Source organism: Cricetulus griseus, chromosome 10 (genome assembly GCF_003668045.3).
Source record: "Cricetulus griseus strain 17A/GY chromosome 10, alternate assembly CriGri-PICRH-1.0, whole genome shotgun sequence".
Taxonomy (NCBI): Eukaryota; Metazoa; Chordata; class Mammalia; order Rodentia; family Cricetidae; genus Cricetulus; species Cricetulus griseus.
The window spans coordinates 5,980,412-5,997,731 of record NC_048603.1 but is presented as its reverse complement, the minus strand read 5'-3'; the positions used below and the strand labels follow the sequence as shown (position 1 = coordinate 5,997,731).

Below are 17,320 nucleotides of genomic sequence, written 5' to 3'. Positions count from 1 at the left end.
AACACCTTACTGGTATTGAAGATTATCAGTAAACATACTGTGAAAGCATTGCTGTGCTCTGCAAAAACAACATTGGTGATGCCTAGAATCCTCATATCAAATATTTCACTGCACATATTGTTGAAGTTTTCTTATTAAATTTATGCTGGAAAGAACAAAAAAATGATGATCATTATATTTGGGCAGAGGGAATATTCCAGGTCAAAAGATTCAGAAAATTTAATAATAAAATTTGTAGGCACCAAGAATGTTCATTAAGAGATGGCATTAATTATCTTTTTGGGAAAAATAAATATCATTATGTTATAATCTTAAGAAATATATTCGTAAAATAAATGAATGACTATGGAATATATTATGTCCAAATTATTGTTATTATAGTATGGCTGATCATTTCTTGCTTAGAACTACCTAATTATTTCTATAATCTATTGTTATAATCTATTTACAATGTTAATCTTATAAAGCCTTATATTTTATAAAAACCATAATCTCAATACAATGTTTTCTAAACTGGATATTGAATGAATTAACAAGAATTAGCACTCAGTATATATGAGTTCTAGGTTCTCTTTTAACCTCTCCAAGAGAGTAATATATTCTATCAAAGGATGGTATGATAATACATAAAAAATCATAAGATAAAAAATTAAGAAACATTCAAAATAAGTTCTATTATATTGTTACATATTTAAGTTCTCGTTGTGATCAATTTTAGTAATATTTGCTTAGGAGTAAAATATGAAAACATTGGTATTAGATTTAGCTCTACAATGCATTGCAAATAAATACTACAAAATAATTTTAAAGTATATCTTATAGTTAACTCAACTAATTCTAATCAATTTTTAACTCAAATAATTCTAATCAATTTTTAATTCTGAATACTTAATGTTATTTTAAAGTATCTAATTTTAATTAAAATGTCACCCATTTTAAGTTTATTTATTAGTGTCATTTTTCTTTAGACATAGTTCAGTGTCTCATTTTGAATTTGTATAACTACTTAACTCAAATATTCATTGAAAGCATTTTCTATGGGTACTAGTAAATTACCAAATGTCTAGCTTCCAACTCCTAATCTGTCTTTTAGAATTAGTTCAAACATATTCCATTAGACTTGATTCTTTGAATTCTTTTAAACAATTTTATTTTACATAGCAATCCCAGTTCCCTCTCCCTCCATCCTCCAATTTGCCCCACCTTATCCCCACCCCACCACCCATCTGCACCTCAGAGAGGGTGAGGCCTCACCTTATGAATGGCATTTTGAGATTCTTTGACTTTTATTTCCAAACACTTTCCCTCTTTCTACTTGCTTTAGTACCTTTTAAAAATATTAAGTTGTGAATTTTCCTTAAGTTACATCTCATCTATTTAGAAATATGTAGACTACTCAACCAGATACAAATGATTGATAGGGTAAATTAGAAAGATGGAGATGTTTAGGGAGGGCAAGTTAAAAAAAAAAAAAAAACACTAGAGAAGTTGTGCAGTTGGTGGTACAGACCGTACTGGTCACAGGTATATCAGTGCTATTCAGTAAAATTCCATGTATGCAAATGAGATAAGACAAGTTCAGTAGACAACAATAAAACAGCTAGTATACTTGAAATACTTAATTTGAAATTGTTTTTATCGGTTTCTTTAAATATATTCCTCTTAGGCAGCATGACTAGTTTATTTGTTATGGTAATGGATTCAAACTGATTATTAAAAACCAGAAGGCTAAACAAGGAGAAGAGGATGTGGACTCAAACTGGATTTCTGACACTCAAATACGGTATTCAGAGAGGTTTTCTGTCACTTGCCACAATCTGAAAGTACTCTAAATTACATAGGAAAAACCATTTGGAAATGTTTCCTGTGGTGGGGGGAATACAAGGATGCATGATAATTACCTATTTTAAAGTTACTGATTAATTTAAAATCTATTATTTATAGGAATGGACATAGGGAGGTAAAGCAACTTTTCACAGGTCAATATACACAGTTAAGTCTCCTACAACCAAGTGTCAAATATCATGCTAAATTTCAGTTTCCATAATCTTGTTGTGTTCATAAATACTATATACATTATAGTGAAGACACTTAAATTTATTTGAATTGTTGGAAAATGATATCTAATATCATATGATGATTTAAAAATGAACAAAAATAAATTAATTGCATTGCACATACAGTTAAAACAAGGAAAATAGAAAATTATCGTAGCACAAAATATCATTAATTTATGAACATGGAAAACCTACACTACAGGAAATTATCAATGTTTATGCTTTAGGGATAAATACCCAGTGCAAAACAGCATGTACTCTACCACATCTGTATTTTATCAAACAAAATTCACTGACTTTATAGCTCACTTCCGTTTAATTAAAGGTATCATTTGAGTTTGAAAATATGTACAAAGGCATTTTATTCTTACACACTGGGAATTTTGAAGCAATAATATAATTAGCAACATAATAGGGTGGTCTCATGACACTATTATTTTCTTTATAACATTTATTTTCCAAAAATAGTTAAAATAGTGACACAATAAAAAGCACAAAGTCTTCTTTAAAAAGGGAACCAGAGTTATGACAATACAATGAGCAACACTCATTTGAAACTTCCGTAAATTAAGTGGATCTCCCTGGTAGCTGCATTGTGAATATTTATTTATTATTTTAACATTTTCTAAATACAAGTATGTTACCAAACTATGCTAGGCAAAATGAATGCAGCAAGAAGAAAGGCCATAATTTCTTGCAACACTTTAGCCTAAGAGATTCTAAGAATGCATGAGGTAAGTCTATGGTTAGAATTTACCTATGCATGTCTCAATAGCAAGTGGTGTTTAGAGAGTCTAGTGTTATCTAGAGTTACCTAGAGATAACAGTTTTACATCAAGAGACAGAAGCAGAACCATCTAATGCAAAGGAAAAAGGATGCAAAAGTGCAGTGCCCAGTCACAATGAAAAACAGAGCATTTTTATAAATCTCAGTGAACATTGTGGAAGAAAGGCCACAAGGACAGTAAGAGCCTGAGAAATGAGTTTGCTGTGAGGTTGTGTTTCCTAGGAATCTCAGAAGCTACAACCATGAAGACTCCCTGACATGACTGATTAAGCATGAACTCAACAAGGACAACAACAGAGCAGGCATGCTATCGTGGACATTGGAGCACTTAGGAGGCTCACTTCTATACAAAGAGCACAAACAACTAAGGAATGCTGAGAGCAGAAGAAATAATCTTCCTGGGGCCAGAGCATAACAATTTGTTTTCAATAGTAAATGATCATACCTGAAAATATGCATGTAAGTAGCATTATAACACTTTGCAGCTTATATTTATGTATTTAGGAATACATATATATATATATATGTATATATATATATATATATACATATATATTATTATATGTATCATGTATTTAGGGATACATACATATACATAATGTTTTAGGGATATATATTAATGTGTATGTATCCATGTCTATAAAAATTAACAAAAAATCATAAATTTGAAAGAGTGCAGGGAGTGGCCTATGGAAGGTATAAAGGAAAAAGTGGGAAATGGTATAATTATAATCATCAATAATAAAATAAATAATTTAAAATCATATAAGGAGAATAACAAGAAAAACATGGTTTAGACCAACTAACAGAAAATACATGCAACAGTAAACGGAAATAGAAAGAGAAAGAAGGAAAGAAAGGAAGGAAGGAGGAAAGAAAGGAAGAAAGCTACATTTTCTGTGAGAATTGCATGAGATAAATTTGGAGACGAAGGTCGTATTTAGATTATAGGTTTCAATGCCATCATTAAGTGTTGGCTTGATAGGCTTTGCCCTTTAAAGGAAACTCTAGAGGACAGAGAAGAAAATTAAATTCTTAGTAAAATATATACAATGAAGGAAGTGATTTGGATTGGGTTACCATTTCTTTTAAATGATTCATATACTGTCTACAATTTGTTTATAACACTCACATATTTTATAAAATCTCCCTGCACCATCAGGTTAGTTTTCTCTACAAACTCTATTACAAAGAACTTTTTGAAGATTTGGGGGCATGTAAGTTTGTCCCCTAAAAACATCCTGTTTCTCAGGAAGTACTCAGGGACTTAGTATAAACTAAAACAATTTCTTTTTTAAAGGATACACCTTTGATATCCACCAATCCCAATTTAGATATTTAGACTTGGTAGGAATCATGTCTTTGAAAACTGTGCAATGTCAGAAGATGTAGCTGTTGTTTTTGGCTTCTCAAAACTTTCAAGTGATTCACATAGAATAATAGGAACAATGTATACTTAAAGGACTATTTAAATGAGTAAGGCTTGCCTTACCATATTAGTAACTTTGTCCTAAAGCTATAAAATACAATGGATAAATGGAGTTGATGGAAATGTTACCACCTGCTGCCCAGTTTAATTAAATTCAATCTGCTACAAACAATTGAATGGATGAAAATAACAAAATAACATATCAATGCCTTGTGTATAATCTCTTCTCTATTGTGGTAACATAGAAACCATGAAGAACATTTCCCAGGCAGACTGACCCATAGCGGGAATCCTGTCTAAAAAAAAAAATAATCATTTTGAAATGAAAATAGACAGGAAACAAGGTTTTCAACTAGCACTAAGAGATCCCAATAACAGCTGATACATGGCTTCAAATCTATCAGGACAATGCTCTTGTTGATCAAGTTTATATGAATGAATTTCCTTTTCATAGGAAATCCACTTGCAACAAATGTTACTCTCACTATTTACTGAGTTTTCTATCTTAACTCTGGGTGGTTATTACTATAATTTGTACAAGGTGGTGGTTTGTAATTCTGTAATTTTTCACAAACATGCTGGTCAAATTGGGTAAAACTTAATTTTCATAATCATTTATATAGTAAACCTAAAATATCATCTTGTTTCCTTTTTTGGGTGATACAGTGATTTTTAAAAGGGTATATTTATTAGGGTATATTTAATATAATTTTAGTATGAATCGTTTTACTTATTAGTAGGCATATTCATTGTAGAATGTGAATAGAGAGACATGATAATGTTAAAAGAATGCTTAAAATGAAATTATTGCATGCTAAAGCTTTACTTCAGAATATGTAATTTAAAGAACCATTGTAAGTACTTCCAGGATAAAGTCAAAAGGAAATAAACTTCCTTTGGAGATGAGGTTTGCTTGATTTTCTTTCTTACTAACTTATGTCACAAGATCTCAATTTCTTTGAGTGTGTACTCAATCTTGTACATATTTCATGGCCTGGGTGAACCAGGCACATACACACTACACAGAACATATACAGACTAGATCATATGTGAATCTGAGAAGAAAATGGGAAGTATGCGTTGTATTTTCAATGTGTTCACTAGATTAATGTTTACAGTTATTCACATCTCAATAGAAGTGATCTCTATATTTTTGATACTACTTTGAGTTTTTCTCTATATTTAAGCAATTTGTTGTTTAGAAAAAAATCTGTTTGCTATTTTCTCCATCTTTTCCAAAGTTACATATTTTATATTCTCTTAATATAGAATGTAAGTTAATGTAATTTTATTTATAATATCAACAATAGCTGTTATATTTTGAAAATTTAAAAAATCTATTCAAGTATTTTTATGTCAAGCAATAGTTAACTTAGAATTGCATGGTGAAGATATGAGATATAATATAATACTAGATATGATTCCATTTATCCAAATATTTAATTTTTAAGTACTAATTAAGATGTTAAATTTTATGCAAATACTTAAAATTCCTATATGGTGTAAATTCTGTTTATTCATATATATGCATTTCTTTATAGAAAATGATTGATTTATTCTGTTGATTTTTCTCAAAATTTTATATGATGGTAAGTAATAAGAGTATGTATTTATGACTCATTTGTGCTATCCCTTTTAAAAATACTCCCTTCTATTTTTAACCCTCCCACTAAATCATTTTCATTGTACTTTGATTTATTTATAATTTCTGTACTTTGAAATTATTGTAATTTAGCCCTTATTATCTGCATTGTTCAGCTGCTTCAAAGTATGTGTTTTTAAGTTGGCAAAATAAAATATAAGAAGGAGAGGAAGACACCTAAGGGAAAATTATTTATTCACTTTCTACACCTTGAAAGCTCTCTTTCAACTCATTCTCCAAGCAGAATCATGACCAGATATAGCTATGGCCGAAACTAAATGGGCACAAGTAAAATAACACCGATACCTCTATGAGTAACAACTGCCAGCTCTTTAGGTCTCTCTATCTGCTCAGCATTGCGAGGTCTTCTCCTTGTACTTTGTGTGTCTGCTGGATGAGGAGAGAGCTGGCCGGTGGATGTGTTGGGATCCAGACCTGCATTTCTGAGACTTGTCACTTGCACTCGCTGTTCCTCGGAAAGTCTATGGCTGGTGACAGCTGTAACACTGGATACAGTAACATCTGCAGGAGTGCTAGCAACAGCAATAGCACCTGTGGCAGTCCTGTCATTGTCCTCTAACTCACCAGTGGAGGTAGTGTGGGTCAATGGAGAAGAACCTGTGGGACACAGTAGCACTAGATGCTAACTTTTTCTTTTGAATTGTATAGGTTTTTTTTTGATAAGTTTAATAAATTATATTTTCTACCATACCTTAAGGATAACCAACACAGTGAAGTAAAGCACAAGCAACACCCCTAAAATGTGAAGTTCCCAGAACCCCCAAGATTGCTTTTATCAATCTATGAATGCATTACTAACAAAACAAACCATTCTAGCAGAATACACCCAGGTGGACAAAGGTGGAAGAGAAAATTCTATATGGGACCCTCCATCCACGATCTTCTTTTTAGCTCATCAGATGAATTTTGGTAGATACACATTTCACAGAATGAGTAACTTATAAAACCACACTTTTCTCAAAATTATGCTTTGAATATTCTGGCTTCATGTCCTTTCTAATTTCTGGGGCAATATCAAGCATTTCTATTTTAAAACAAGCAAGTGAAAACAGAAAATTTGAAATCAAAGCATGAATGAAAAACAAAAGTGATGAAAAAAGTGAGAATCGGATAGTATTAGGTAGAAATGTTCATCCTGGTCCAATTTGCCAGATTAGTATCCAACCTAGAAAATATTCATGGCCATGAGATATTTTCCTCTTATACTGTTGAGATGCTTCCTGAAATTAACTATTACTTCTCATTATTTGAAGTTAAAGCTTTAGTTAAATCAACTCTAAAATTAAACTAATGATTTCACTGAGAAGTGAAAACAATCAATACCAAATGAAATTATTAATAAAGGCAGTTTTTTATCCAACATCATTTAAAAATAACAGTGCTTATTTCTACATATTAATAGTTCATTTTATGCATATATGATTTATAAACATATGTTTATAAATGCATGTATCTTAATACTATTTATTGTAACTGTAAATACAGAACTACTTATATCTTCTCTATATTCAATTGCCAAATTAGGATTTATTTCTTAATCAATGTTTGTAAAGGTTGTACATTCTTGATTAGGTGTGTTGATCATATAATAAAAATTAATCTTATTGTACAATGATGGAACTTATTTAGGATATATTTAAATGAAACTTTAAATGCTTAGCAAAAGAATCATTCAATTTTGTCGTTTGAGCTTTTAGTGAAGACTGGAAGATTCTGCATAAAAGGTTTCTGAATATTTTTAAGGTGAGTGTCGCATAGTTTATTTTTCTATATACATCTCAGTTAAAATTTTGATCGAATTCTACCTTGCATTATTCTTTCCTTGTACTATTCACATGCTATTGGGTGTGGAATTCTGTTTGCCTAAAACTCAAAGAGTAACGTGGACAAATATGGAGCCCTTAATTGCTAGGCAGGCGTGCGCAGAGATGATTGCCACAAACTTTTCCAATGCAAAGTGCCATATTCATTATCAATCTCATTAGAACCTCATAAGAATCAGACAATAATTACTCATGAAGGAAGCAGAGATGAAACACATGTACAAATTAACAGGTTATATTATATATCAACCAGAAGCTCAACTATGTTTCTTTGTTACTGTGTGAGGCTTGAATCCATTACATTCACAGTAGCTGTTCAAATAAGCCTGTGCTACTTACTAAAATAATATTTAATAAGGATATTCTCAATTCATATGGACAAACGATAACTGCTTACATGACCTCCATGTAGTGTTGGTGAATCATTTCTATGAGATGATCATCTCATCTCTACGATATTGTTATTATCTAAATGTGATTTTAATTAAGTTTTAGCTTCAAAATTCTATGAAAGCTATATGAAAACCTAATACTTAAAACATTTGTATTGCTTCACTATAGCATCCAAATTTTGATATATTATTTTGTTTTCAAGTGTGCATGTGTGTGTTTATGTACATGTGTGTGTGCAAGTGTGTGTGTACGAGTGTGGTGTGTGTGTGTGTGTGTGTGTGTGTGTGTGTGTGTGTGTGTGTGTGTGTGTGTGTGTGTGTGTGCGTGTGTGTGTTGTCAGGTAATTAGAATGGCATTACAGGTAGACTTTGAAACCTGCCAGATAGGTTCTATAACTGGGCTCCTGTTTTGTTTAAGACCTCTGAAGTAAGTGCTCTTAACCACTAAGCCACTTCAGCTCTGGCTGCAAGACTTTTGGTCTTAAGAAAATCACTTAGCTATATGAAAAGTAAAGGAACTTGTACTCTGTCTAAAACATGCCTGGTGCACTGAATGAACACACTTTACTAAAAAGTCATTATGATGATTTTAAAAAGACATGCATTTGAGAAACAATTTCTTGTTGATTCTTGGTTCTTAAGATATGCTTTGGTTGCATCTCTAAATATGTACCACAAAGTTTCTCATAGATTAGGAGAGCCTCTTTCTCGAAGCACCCAGGACATAGATGCAAGTTTGGATTAAACTGGGAGTTAAACCCATGTTTGCTATAGTTTTCATGAAGGATCTTTGAGCTGCTCAATCTTGAAGACTTGAGCATTAACTCTATCTCTGAGAAATAATAAGAGATTATTTCTCCATTGCCCCAAATATAATAAGATTTAACGATGGAGCAAGAAAAACTCTATTTCATTTAAGGTCTAGCCAAACATGTTTGTCCACCAAATATTTTACAAATCAGTTATGTTTTAACACACATTGTACTCCTATTCCTTTCATCAAAATACTAGAATGCAGGCAAAGTGTAGATTTAGATATTTGGGTATTTGCTCATTGCTGTAGACCTATATTAGATTAGTGCCTGAAATAGAGTAGGCACTTAAAAACTATACCAGATAAAAATAAATGAATGAATGGATTTATTTTAAAAAATCTCAAATCAGATTATCAATAATAAGTAGGATAATGGAAATGAAATATTACTATAAATCCATAATATGGAAAAGTCACACTTTTAACACTGTCATGGTTGAAAAGGAATTCCGAATAGGAATAAGAAACAGGTTAACTGTGGCCTATACATTCAAAAGCATCACTTTGAGAAAGTGTGACATCTGAACATTTAGAAGCAAACCATTAAATGCTTTTTACAACTTCAGAAAATGATGATATAATCTGTTTGGGATGGGTTTACTTGCATCTTGAAATTGAAGCGTAAACATGATTAATGAAAAATAGAAAGAATTACATTTAACTTAAGTAGATCTACTTATAAGAGCCATACTGACTCCTCCAATACCATTATCATTTTATAGTATATATTTGTAGTTATTTCCATCAAACATAAACCAGTTCAGAATAATTAGACTGGTACCTATTTGAAAATATAAAAAAACATGAAGTTTTGAATCATAGCTTAAAATCATTCAAAATGTCCACACACATAATTGTCACATATGAGGCAACTGCCAATCTTGACACAATCTTAGAATGAAGTGAATGATCAAGGCAGTATTAAGTATATAAAATAGCATAGTTAATGTTTAACTTTTTTCTTAAAAAATTAAGTATGCTGCTGTATAATTACAAAATGATTGCCTTCAACAGCACAGTAAAACATAACAAGACATACAAGCAAATTAATGGGAAAAATGTACATTCAAAAAAATCTGCTCATCATTTAAAATAGAATCATGTGTATAAAGTGTGTTTTAACAAAATTAGATTGTCCTTTAATTAGTTAACTTGAGCTCTATTTTAAAATACTATGTTTATAACATGAAATATCTAAAATACAAATTTATTATTATTAAGACATTTCCCATATAACAAAAGAAAAAAATGAAATGATATACATATACAAAACATGCTTATACAAATCATAAGTATGTGTCACATTTGGAATCATGACAATGGAGAATGACATGTGCTACACATGCAAGTTTTAATAATCAAAGATGGTATGTACAATATCCAATTTGGATTTATAATGCATTTTAATAAAAATGACTGTTGTAAACGTTTTGGAACATTAACAATAAATATATAAGAAACACAAGCAATTATGAAAGTATAATTTAGAAAATGTACAAAATTAAGTCTTATAACATGACTGAATTAGAAATTCCTTTTTATTAAATGTCATTCCAATTCAAATTTTATGACACACTGATTTCTAATTTTTGATAGGAAAGAATATCTGCTAAACATGAGTATATGGCCTCCAAATAAAAAAAAATGAATACATTAAATCTGCCTTAACAGTTCATGAAGATTCTCTTAGCTGTTTGTTCAAGAATTGCTTTGTGCAAATTATCTTCCCTGGCCCTGTCACTTCCTTAATTTCAGGATTTTATCTGAATCATGTCAATGAAATTCTACAAAGGAAATATCGATAAGGACAGGTAATGGTGAAAACTGTAATAAACATTGAAAATGAAAACATTCAAAGGTACCCGCATATATTTATATCCAAAATAAATTAATGCCACAATGAAATCAAAATATTTCTAATGTTGCCATTATCTTTGAGTCTCATTGACATATTTTATGGCTTTTATTCACTGAAGTCATTTTGTAGTGGAGGTTTCTTCTTTTTTGAGTTTTTTAAGTTTGTTTTTATTATTATTGTTTCATGAGTGTTCTACCTGCATGGAAATCTGTGCATGGAGGTAGAACTTCCAAGGGGGTGTGAGCTTCCATGTGGACATTGGGAATGAGACCCAGATTCTTTACAAGAGTAAGAAATAGTCTTAATCACTAAGTCATTTCTCCAGCCCTGTTTTTCTTCTCATATTGAGCATCATTTACATGAATCTTGCTAGGGAAATGCCACCACATAACAGCATTCCTAAGCTTGCTGAACTTGGTGTCTAAAATCAAAGGACGTGTCTGCTTTATTATGTCTGAGAGTGCTATTTTTATTAACCATTTAGTAGGTGAGAGAAAGAGCTAAGTCATTTTGCATTTAAACTGGTAATGTGCGCCACAAGTTCAATGCTGTATTCAACAGGGTCTAACAGAATTCCTCTGTTCCTATGATCACATCAACATTCAAGTTAGAGCAGATACATGTAAAGTGAGACAGAAAACTTTGAAATGATACAAAGTAGTGTTGCCTTTTAATCTGTTATTATTTATATAAACCTGTCACTGTCCAGAAGCCTCTAAAGTTATTGAATAAACAGAATTAACTTATAAATCAGCTTTAAAAATAGTTCTATATTGATCTTACAAAATTATACTATAAACTGATTACTAAATTAATACTGAATCTCCATTAAATTTTTGATATCTAAACTTCCTTCTTTAATGTAATTTACCCTGGTAATTAGTGGCAATGGTAAAATTCAAAAGTAAGGTAACTTGGATTTAGCTTCTGAAGTGCTATCAAATAACATGTATGAAGTAACATGACATCATAATGTGTGGTAATTAGATAAGCATATATTAATTTAATATGTAGTGGAGAGCTTAGAAAGAAATGTCCTTCAGATTTTGTATTGTCAAATTTTCATTTTCTCTAAGTTCACATAGGCCTTTACCTTAATGTAAATATAAATTATAATAGTTTTACATTGGCTCATTGAATATAAACTGTCTCACTGATATAATGGCAAAAGTGAACAAATAATAAAGTATTTACCTTTAAAATGAAATTCATGACATCTTATTTAGCAAAATTACTGTCGCATTTACTAAATCACTACTGTCAACAAAATTATCATTAAATGACTATTAAGCAAATTATTTTCTGTGCCATTATTTGACATCCACAGAGTCCCACATTCTGAATTTTTTGAAATGATGATGATTTCACATATCAAATAATGAATTCATTTTGACAATGATCTGTAGAGATAGCAAAATGATCAAACAGCATTCACAAGACAACTGTGTTGATCACAATGCAACTATTACATTTAAAGATGAATGTATGAATAATATGAATAACAAATTTCATCAAAATATGTGAAAATAGGCTTACCTATTACAAATAAAAGTAGAATCAATGAAACTTTTGTGAGAATCTTGAAAATATTACCTCTTTTTTTACAGGTGATCATTGTTTTATGTGTTGATTAGAGTTAAGCTACAGAGTTGGCATCTACTCACCCTCACGTATTTACATATTGGAAACCTCTACTAAACACCACATGTAGGAATCCACAACACACAAGTTGAATTCTTTGTTATAGCGAAACACGAATATCTTTTAAGAAGCCACATGGTAACATGGAAAATCTACTACACAGATTTATATGGAGATTAATGGCAAGTGTCCTCTACACAAGTTAACAAGTCTTGTCGTATCCTACTGCAAACATCTTTCCCCCTGACAGTTTTGGCCTTGTTTGAAGCACATCTTTTCAGTGAATTGGAGAAGCACATGCTGCCACCAGTTACCCCCCAAACAAACAAAATATAGTTATAGATGTTTGTATGTGTGCATTGTGTATATGCATATATTTTCCATAGGAGATTCAGAGGTATTATTATGAAAACTACTATATACCTTCTTTTATGATTTTGTATAAGAAACATTAACTTCAATGTCATCCTGTTTCTAGTAATACATTACTAACTTGAAAGCAGACACTATGTTCTTTATATTTATTTACTCTGCTTCCTCTTAATAGGTAAAATAAATATTTACCTAGTATTGACCAGAAGATAGACATGTAAAAATAAATAAAATATTTAAATACACAACTCTTTTCTTTGTCCAAAATATATTTTATTCTATATTAAGTTATAATTATTACCTGTTGAATGACTGTTAATATATAAAAATCACTAGGAAATTTGGCCTTCCTCTCCAGAAATTCCAAATTATATATATATATATATATATATATATATATATATATATATATGATGCAACTAAGTTTCTATTTCACACACTAGAATAGAAGAATAAGGAGAATTTTATATTGCATGTACAAAAATGAGTGTATAAAAATTTGATAATTTGAAAGTTTTTATTGTAGATTTATTTCCTCAAATTGGCTCTACATTTCCACTTTCTTTCATTTTAAGATACCTGTTTCTAAAATACAAACTTTTTATGATATTTTTATTTGAAATTAGAGGGAGACAAACAGAAAAAGTTGAAGCTGAGGTTTGTTCTAACCCCAGTAATGAGGGGGGGGATATTGGGGGTCTTTCCCTGAGCTCTCTCTCTGTATGTACTTCTGTGCCCTGTAGACAAACCTGTTATTATTGTCTGTAGATATACCTGTTATTTTTGTTTCCTTCTATGTTTCTGTTCAATTTTGAAAAGAGGGGTGCCATTAATTACAAATTTCAAGTGTGTCTTTTGTTTGTTTGGTTGGTTTGTTGGTTGGTTGGTATTTTTGTCTGGTTGTTTTTTGAAACAGTGTTTTTTTGTATGTGTGTGTAACAGCTCTGGCTGTCTGGGAACTAGCTTTGTAGATGAGGCTTGCCTTGAACTGATAGAGATCCATGTGTGTATGCCACCCAAGTTCTGGGATTCAACACATGTGCCACCACTGCCTGGTTTTAAATGTCTTTTAAAGTATGTAAGGCTTTATACATATTACCTGATGTAAAGGAACCAAGGGTTTGCCCTTGCTTCTACAATTTACTGTCCACATGTTTTTAATCATTGAAGATTTTTCTTAGGTTGAAATGCTTAGCCAATTTTGGATGATGCATGTTTTAGAGAGGAATAAGTAACTTACCATTTTACTATTTAAGGATACTTACTGAGATCTGATTGGCCATAAACTACTAACTGATCCCACACATTACTACTGTATGATTAGATGATCTAGTCTAATTATTAACATATGAGTGCAAGAGAAGTGTGGGTGTATAGGAACCAGCTACCCTAAGGGAGGTGTGGGTGTGTAGGAATCAGCTTGCCTAAGAGAGGTGTGCGTGGATAGGAGCCAGCAAGCCTTCTGGAAGTAGCACTAGTATAGGGTTGACTGTGTACATTTGTGGAGCAACTGGTGAGACTTGTCATAAATAGGCAGAAGTCATAGAATCTATTAGAATCCCCAAGCATAAGGTCTTATTTCCCTGCATCTGACACTCTGGAGAACATTTCCATATTTTATAATATGAAACTTATACTAGGAGAATGTGCTTGAAAAAAATCATTGTCTTAGAAAGTAGCATACAGGAGGGAAACTGAAAATGTAAGAGTTATAAGTAAATTAGTATGGTAATGCTATTGATGAATAGTTACCAATACTATAAAATGATGGTAGAGCTTTACATGGTTTGTATTTAGCACTAAGTGTGCTTAGGATTTTTAACTTGGTTATGGGACAGGGAATCTTTAATTTTAGTCATCACAGAAAGACGACTGAATGAGAGGATCAGAGAAACCACCAACTTAACACTGTGACTTCTGGTCAAACTCTTTGCCTTAATTCTCTACTACAGAGTTTAATCCTTAGGGTGCTATAAACCTGAAGGTTAATTAGATCTCATCTTTTTCAAAGCCTCCTGGGAGATGAGATAGATAAATTTATGTTTTAATTACACAGGAACTACATTTAATTAAAAAGACAATATATTTGGTAAGACAGAAAATGGACACTAGTGAACTGTAAATAGATTTTCAAAATACCACTCCTTTTATATCTTTGTAAATATTAAAAACAACAACTCAATTTTGGATTCAATTCAGAGAATGCCATGTTGCACTTGTGCTAATATCCCATAGAAAATAGATTTTTCTGTTTTGCCTCATATTTGCATTTTAAATATTCTAAGTATAAAATTACATTCCATCTTTTTTTCTGTATTCCATTTCTATTTCACAGACACATTAAGTACCATATGCAGCAGATAAATATACCATATTATAGAAGGCATCTGTAGATTTTCTTTCTAAGAAGATTAATAGCTATTTTAATAATCAGAACACTACGACATGCTCCATATTTATATTGGTGTACACAGAGAACTAGGAAAAAATGCCTGGGACACACTGAACAATTCTTACTTGAAGCATTGAAACATTTAGGTGATGGGCATTGCTTTTGAATTTAAAATATTGAAAGGTTCTTCCTGTTAGGAAAGGTGGGAATAGATTTTGGTAGGTACCAATTTAGAAAAGATGTAGTAGGGGATCTACAATATATATTTTAGGCACTGCAAACTTTTTGGCAGGATCAGAATGGTGATAAAAATTATGACAGACACCAAAGAGTAAAGAGTCAAGACATTTCAACTTTGCTTCAAGAGATGATGCATCAAGAAAAAAATCTCAACTACAAGATTGATGTGACAAGATTGCCATTTTGGAAAGGTTGTTCTAGCCATAAAGTAGACGTGGAATTGAAGACATATATGAACTGAGGACAGGTCAAATATTTAATTTATACAGCAATGTGGCTATAAGCCTCTTGAAATTAAATTCCTAGATTTAGTAAATACCAATACAGAATACACTTAAATCTGAATGTCACGGAATCTACAACTAGTTTAGTTTTGTTTTGTTTCCTCTTGTTTTAATTTGGGATATATGTATAGCCTTTGCAATACTTGGGGCATATTTATAATGAAATACTCATTATTTATTTTAATTGAACTGCTGAACATTCTATGAAAATTATCATTTTAACCATCCTGTTGCTAATTCTAAAAACATCTTGCATGTATTGTAAATAAAAGTTAAGTGATAAATATTGATACCTTGAAAGAAAGTCTATTTTGATTGATACTGTGAAAATTCCTGGAGTGGCACAGCAGGCCCGATGACATCACATGGGCAATATTTTTGAAATCTTTTTATTAAGCAAAAATAAATGGAAGGCTAGTTAAGGATGTGTCTGAGATTTTATTCCTCCTTATATTTACTGCTATATTCTGCTAAAAATTGAAGTCTTCCAGCTCTGTTGATCTTGATATCACATGAAAATATTAAATCACTACCTGAAGAATAGGTATTGATAAGTAGAGGATACTAAGTCACACATGACTTAATATCCAAGCTGTCCTAAAAACTTAATCCTTAAAACTAATACGCAGGATACGTGTCTAAAAATACTGAATCCAGTTTCCCAATATCTAATACGCAGCAAAACTCTTTGGGCTTTAGTCTATTACAGATGATACAAAACAGAAAGAATAGGATTTATTTAGCAAGCATCATTCCTGCCTCGCTACACACATACACATTCTCTCCATCTCACTGTCTCTGTCTGTCTCTGTCTCTCTCTGTGTGTGTTTCTGTCTCTCTGTCTCTCTGTCTCTGTCTCTGTCTCTGTCTCTGTCTCTGTCTCTGTCTCTCTCTCTCTCTCTCTCACACACACACACACACACACACAGACAGACACACAAATTAGTGAATGCTTGTTTTCTGATATTAGAGAGCTACAATATTCTACAGTATAATTGCATAAAACATGGTCTATGAAATCAGCCACTTCCTCAATTTTTCTCTTATTAAAATCATTTTTGAAATCTAATGATATCTTTAAAAATTATGCTCTGCCCACAAAAGTAGAAAACCCCACTTATCCCCCTCAAGGTTTCTGCCCTTACTGATGCTTGGGTTGTTTGCTCACAACATTTGGCATGAAACAAGTATCTTCAAAATTGTTCTTCTTACACTCTATTATAGAGTCTTCCAAATTTAAGAAAGATTTGTGAAAGCAATGCTCCTCTTCTGTCTCATAATTTCACTTTTTGTGGGAAAGATTAATCAAACTAACAAAAAACGAACCAGCAAACTCGTATTCCTGAATGAAATCCTTTTAAATGCATTTCATGTTGAATATTCATCACTCCCTCATATAGGTTCCTGTATGACTACTGTAGCTTCTGTTGCCTATGGGTTTGTTTACAGTTGTCTTTATTGTCATGACATTGTCCTTTGAGTCCTTCAATTCTTCGAGAATTTTACAGCGACAGAATTGGGATTGGGTCAAAAGTTTTATTTTTCTTGCCATTTTGCTTAATTTTCTG

The 17,320-nt window shown here is 31.5% G+C and overlaps 1 protein-coding gene across 3 annotated transcripts in view; it reads right to left on the bottom strand.

Annotated features, from left to right (window-relative positions):
• LOC100774887 (CUB and sushi domain-containing protein 3) overlaps nt 1–17,320 on the bottom strand; it is a 1,055,385-nt gene that overhangs the window by 663,258 nt on the left and 374,807 nt on the right. The window contains exon 7 of one of the 3 annotated variants that reach the window (XM_027431430.2): nt 6,222–6,533. The exons of the other annotated variants lie outside the window; for them this stretch is intronic. Within the exon in view, the coding sequence (XP_027287231.1) occupies nt 6,222–6,533 (312 nt within the window). The remainder of the gene's footprint in view (nt 1–6,221; nt 6,534–17,320) is intronic. 3 annotated transcript variants of the gene reach the window in all.